The following is a 6,000-nucleotide window of genomic DNA, read 5'->3' on the forward strand; positions in this document are numbered from 1 at the left end:
TAGGTGGATTTTGCTTTCATTTACTAAAGAAGATGAGTGTAGTGCTCTAACCATGAACTCAGTGAAATATCATGTGTTGGAAAGAATAAAGCATCACTATATGCCACTGTGTAAATGAAACATTCTTTGTTCCATCCAGAGTGTTAAGTAGAAACTTCTTGCACTCTTTAAGGAAGTTACATATCTCAATAGTCTCTCTTTCTCTCTGTAGCTCTCTGTAAGCTCCTCAGAAGCCAAATCCATAAATAAACATGCTGATGTGGAAGGGAGCAATACAATCTCTTATGTGTTTCAGAAAGGGGGTGGGTTTAGGTGGTTTGTAATGGATGTTGTGGAACCAGAGCTGCAGTTCCAGGGCCAGAGATTAGTGTCATGTCTCAAAACCATGCCACTCAGAATCTGAGATTTAGTAGGAAGGAGATGAGAGAGAATAACTTTGTTTCCAGTTCTTGTGCTTTAGGAAAAACATTCCAAACAAGGACAGAATGTCAAGTTAACAGTGAGAATTATGATGAGATGTGAAAGCCTTTTCTCTAGAAAGTGTTTACTCTGAAACCTAATTAAAATATCAGTTCTGTTTCTAAAGATCATTTCAATACCAACATCAGTCTGATGCTCTTCTCATGGAAGCAGTGACCATTATGGGTGTGGGCAGCAGCAGGGCTCTCAGTCATTAATATTTTTTGTGCCAAGGAGCTAAAATGTCAATTATTAAAATAAATACCACTAACACAATTCTATAAGAAGGAAAGCAGGACGAGGAACCCCTCTTCTTTTGACTTAGCACTCAGATGTATGCTATCAGCTAAAACAAGTGCAACTTTCAGACCTTGAAAGGATGAAATATACTTGAATTATACATTTAAGAGCTTTAATTACCTAGGCTTGTGAAGCTGGTCTACTTTTGTAGGCTCTGACAACAGAGCTATGGACTGATCACTGTAACACACTGGGCAAGGCTATGTATTAACAGCAGCAAAGATGGCAGGTTCAGGGATGTGGAATTTTAGGTGGCTCACCAGATATTTTTACCTCCAAATTTCACTAAGACATTGTTTAGACGTAGGATGATCCCAAGTTTAAAAGTGTAGTCACTAAACTGGGCAGGGCAGAGCTAAATTTTGAGGCTTGGTATAAAAAAAAATTAAAAAACCTAGAAATGACCAGTCTGTTAAATAGAAGTGCTTGCATTTGAGTGTTGTGTGAAGTGATCTCTGTGTATAGTTTATATGCATCAATTTAAGTTTGGGTGGCAACTAGGGTTATTACAGGATGAAAGGTATGATATACATGAAAGCTGCTTTTGTGGTTATATTATAAAATACTACATTTCTATCACATAATGTAAAACAACCACTGCTTTATTTACAGTGCTTCACTACAACCATATTTTACTATCATGAGACATTCCTTGACCAAAAATGTTGTTTCTAATCACAGAGTCAATTAATAAGATTGAGTGACTTCAGTCTAAATTTTTTTAAACTAATCTAGTCAAATATGTTCTACCATAACTAGGCCATAGCAGTGTGTGCTGCCATGCAAGAGACTAGGGTTTAATTCTTGGATTCTGCTTCTCACTCCATGAGCAGGAGCTAGGAGCACTCCAGAGCTGCAGCCTCAACCCTGGGAGGGATGGAGCCTTGTGTCATTCAACAGCAGTGACCCCCACTGGCCAATTTAAGGAGAAGCATTGAGGGGCTCTAAAAGGAGTCACTTCCAGTCCTCCTCAGAGGTTGGTGGTCATTGCACGGGATCTAGTGAGTGGAGGTTCATGGGGTGCACTTGGTGGGGTCTTCAGCTTTCAGTCTGAGGAGCAGAATCCTCTGGGGAGGAGACAGCATGTGCGCTTCCTGAGACACTATTTTTGCCTGATACAACTATAAGTGGCAAGATTGTCAAGATTTTTTTCTCAGATGTCCTGTAACGAGTGCTGTGATATCTATCTTTTAAATAGAGGGAAAACTCCACTAACCTCAATATAGCTGTAGTTCAATTCCCAGAGAGACAGACTCAATAGCATAGAAGGAAACACAAGTGCAAATTGTTTTCTCAGGGGGAGTCATTGTAGGAAAGGAATAATATTTGCAATGAACTGAGAAATTAGAGGTAGAAATACTCAAAAGGTCATTGAACATCTCCCCACTGATGCACAAATGTTTCCTACCATAGACTTAGATTTTTTCCCAGCCTAGTGTTAGGTGACCTGAGCAGTAAAAACTAGCCCTGTTCCAGTGGGATCACTAATCCTCAGCCTGCCATTATCAGGAACAGGAATATTGTCTTAGCAGTGGGGATTACATTTTTGTCCACTTAATGCCATCTTAGTAGCCTAGTCTACATCTCCTCATATTGGCCTAGAGTGATTGTCTTCCTTTCAGCACTTGCAGCTGCTAAGCATATTTCCCCTCCCAATCATTTTGTGGGCATAAAACATATTGAATTCTTTCACATGGCCTCCCCAGCCAGCTGTTGCAGCCCCATAGTGATTTTTGATGCGTTTGTGTGAGTCTCATCCGAGTCACTGACCCCTTGCAGCTTGAGGCCTGTCCTTGGGAATGCCAAAGTGAAAGGAGCTGCTGCCCCCTCGGTCTGTGATTCTGTGCTCCAGCCACTGTGGTCCCTTTTGCCTGCCCTGTATCACCACACCCAGCTCGCTGTCCTCTGCCAGGTCTCTGCTGTCACTGATGCTCTCGCAGCACACTGGGATCAGGGCTGGCTCAGTGCACACTCAATATTGCCTGTTGTGTAGAGAGATGGGATAAATTAGAATAATAAACTTTTGCTTATGAACACCTTTGTCTTTTAAACTTCTATGTCACAAAGCTGTGTGTGAGGCTTTTTAACCAAGCAGTTTATGGATACATGGAGTAATAAAACAGACAAAGAATAAATAATGTAACAATTTTCATATACTCACAATTTTTTACATAGCACAGGCTGAAAATGTGGCACAAACATTCTTTTGTAACATGCCAGCCTTTGCTGATGGGTATCTAGAAACAGTGTAAACATTTGCAGGCAATAATTTGTATTGTTTTGTGGAGAAGGAGGTAGATATCTGATTAAAAAGCAACCTTATTAAATGCAAACATTTGTCTTCTGTTTGCTTTTAACATTCATAAGGAGGAACAGATCCTCTAAAAACTGTTGTTCACTAGGATTCTTGGGAAGGCTTGTTAAATCAGCAGGAACAAAGCTACACATCTGGAATTACTGCACTTCTACCAAGCACTACCTGGTGCCCTGACACCTGAGCTGCATGAAAAGATGCATCCCACATATTTCTTTAGCTGATAGCACAGCAGCCTGATCTCCCTTGAACAGGGAGAACGAGACAGCTCTCTGGCTTTGCACCTTTGCTTTCCAATCTCAAGTTTGCACCTTTCTATCCCATGCTGCTTAGGTTTTTTTGCAGCAAATCTGTGATGCACTGGAGTACAGTGGGCGGTTTACTTGTTTTCACGGAAGGACAATTTGTACTTAAAGCAGTGATTAGATGAATTCTTTCTTTCCTGCATGCTTTAGTTTCTGATGAGTACTAGTTTCATCAGTGTAATTATAATTAGCAGTCTTCATCTTGCTTTTACGGTACCAGCTGGACAGATTGGTCCTCATACTGCACAGATTGGCGGCAGGGTTGCCTACATGGAGTTAGGTGACAGGCACCATGAAATAACAGATGGTAAATTCAGGGCTTGTTGGCAATCAGCAGGTTTTTGCTAATGACTTAATTAGCTATGCAAATTGTCAAATCAGTGTGAACATTGTTTTTATCGAAAACTTTACCTAAATTAATTACCATAATTAAGTAGCAGAATGTCAAGTATATTGGATGCGTAAAAGGGCTTGGCTGGCTATGGATAAGAGAGTTACCATCTTTATTAGAGTGCTGTGCTCCACGTTTGAGAAGTCTGAGGATAAGAAATGTGGTTTCCTTTAAAGTACTTTTAAAATATGCATTTCACCAAGTTCCAACTGAGATGCACCCTGGTGTCTTTCCAAAGAAAATGGCTCAGGAAGGATTTACTGCATAAAGGCTACATATTTCAAGAAGTTTAAAGGCAGTTTCATAGCCTGTTTATTTGCTTAAAATCAGGCATATTTTTCAGCCTACCTGCTTTTCAGTTCTGGGGTTTCTGAGATCCAGAGCCATGAGCATGCAGCTATAGAGATGTGTTATAGTTTTTAATTATATTAGAAATAAAGTGTAAGCCTCTGTCCTTGTTCCTACTATGTGGGAACTTTTAACTCTGTTGTTCAAATGTCACAAAGTTAAAGAGATGCAAATTCTCTAACCTAATTTTTTTAAGTTGATTTTTTCTCTCTCAAGGTTTCCATATAACAAATATTGGGTGCTGTTCACAGGATGTGATGGTGGTAGGAGAACCAACTCTGATGGGAGGCGAATTTGGGGATGAAGACGAAAGGCTTATCACTAGATTAGAGAACACACAGTATGATGCAGCAAATGGCATGGATGATGAAGAAGATTTCAACAATTCACCTGCACTGGGAAATAACAGCCCGTGGAACAGCAAACCTCCTGCTAACCAGGAGACTAAATCTGAAAACCCCACACCACAAGCTTCCCAATAGGTTATTCTGCAGCAGTGCCCACTGCAATGTACCTCAGTGGGCTATGAATTATTGTTTCACAGCATTCTTCAAAATAAAATTTAAAAGAAACACCTTTCAAATTATACAGTATCTATTTCTAAACTAAAGCTATCCAACCTTTTTTTGTTAGGGAAAACTCTTGTATAAACTTCCATATACATTTCTTGGAAGTGTTGTCATACAACTAGATACTGGCACTGACCTCAATTAAAATAATTGAAAATTAAACAGCATCTCATGGCAAATTTCTGACAGTGCATTTTATTGGAAGGGGTTGTTTTTTTCCTCATCAAACAATGGCCATATTTTAACAAGTCATCAGTGCTCAGGATCTCATTAACATAACTATGTAAAACTTTTTACAATTGTAATATATTTTCTGCTTTTCAACTTGCACCTGAAATTTCTTGTTTCAGAAAAAGATCAGCTTTTAAGGAAAAGTAATTAAACGTAACTTTTGTTCATTCTTTTCTTTCATCAGTTAATCATTTAAAGGATCCAGCATTTTTAATTTACATTTAGCTGATGCCAGTAGATACTCTATCCATCATTTAATAAAAATACTGAAACAAGAAATGTCTTTTTTTCATCGAAGACATGAGAAATATTTTTATGTGGAAAAAGACACCCAGTCCTATGAGAGTTTATGCTTTGTAAAATTGCTGTCGATCCAGATATTTTAAAGCCATGTAATCCATTAACTTTGTGGGCAGCTTAATAAATCTAAAACTTTTGTGTTTTTATTATTGTATCTGAGTTGGCTTTGTTGTTATTTCTTTTCATGGTATATTTCTTGTATAATATTTTTGTAAAGCCCTCATTTTTTGTTTTACTTTTTTTGTTTTGTTTTGTTTTTTATTCCGGTGTATTTATGTGAAACTTTATAAAAGAAACTAATTTTTTTCATTTACATATTAATATGTTCAACTCATCATGTAAAGACACAGTGAGTCAGTGTGTTATATAATACAACTGTATTTTATGTATGCTTTGCCAATAAGTGTGCCAATAAACTGTGTTAACAAATGTGCTCTTACACAGTGCATTTACAGTTCCTTGCATGCACAACACACACACCTGTGTTCAGGATCATGCACCAGGCACTTTCTGGAATTAGTGTTTCACTGAATTGCAGTTTTTTCCTGCTGAAGGGAAAGCCTGTGGTTTGGTGTGAATGGCTTGCAGCTCCATTTGATGCTCTTGTTCTAACAATACCAATGTGCACACCACAGGTGAGTTACAGCAGTGAGAGCTGGGAGGGAGTGCTGGGCATCCAGCCAGAGGAGCTCCATGCTGAACTTTGCATCCCTTGCCTTCCAGGGCTTATGAGAGCAGGGATTCCACTCTGCTGAATTCTGTCTGATAGTTTTATGATGAGTC

General features: G+C 38.8%; 1 protein-coding gene across 13 annotated transcripts in view; it reads left to right on the top strand.

The window, feature by feature from the left end:
• The window catches only part of LDB2 (LIM domain binding 2), a 210,700-nt gene extending 205,044 nt beyond the window's left edge, over positions 1–5,656 (top strand). For 6 of the 13 annotated variants that reach the window (XM_056489518.1, XM_056489520.1, XM_056489519.1 and 3 more), the window contains one exon: positions 4,369–5,656. In XM_056489518.1, coding sequence (XP_056345493.1) covers positions 4,369–4,599 — 231 coding nt within the window. In that variant the 3' untranslated portion in view covers positions 4,600–5,656. Of the gene's footprint in view, positions 1–1,592; positions 1,736–4,333 lie in introns of all 13 variants that reach the window. The other 7 variants (XM_056489525.1, XM_056489523.1, XM_056489526.1 and 4 more) reach the window with 3 other exon arrangements.
• Positions 5,657–6,000: the final 344 nt, after the last annotated feature.

This window comes from Oenanthe melanoleuca, chromosome 4, assembly GCF_029582105.1.
Source record: "Oenanthe melanoleuca isolate GR-GAL-2019-014 chromosome 4, OMel1.0, whole genome shotgun sequence".
Taxonomy (NCBI): Eukaryota; Metazoa; Chordata; class Aves; order Passeriformes; family Muscicapidae; genus Oenanthe; species Oenanthe melanoleuca.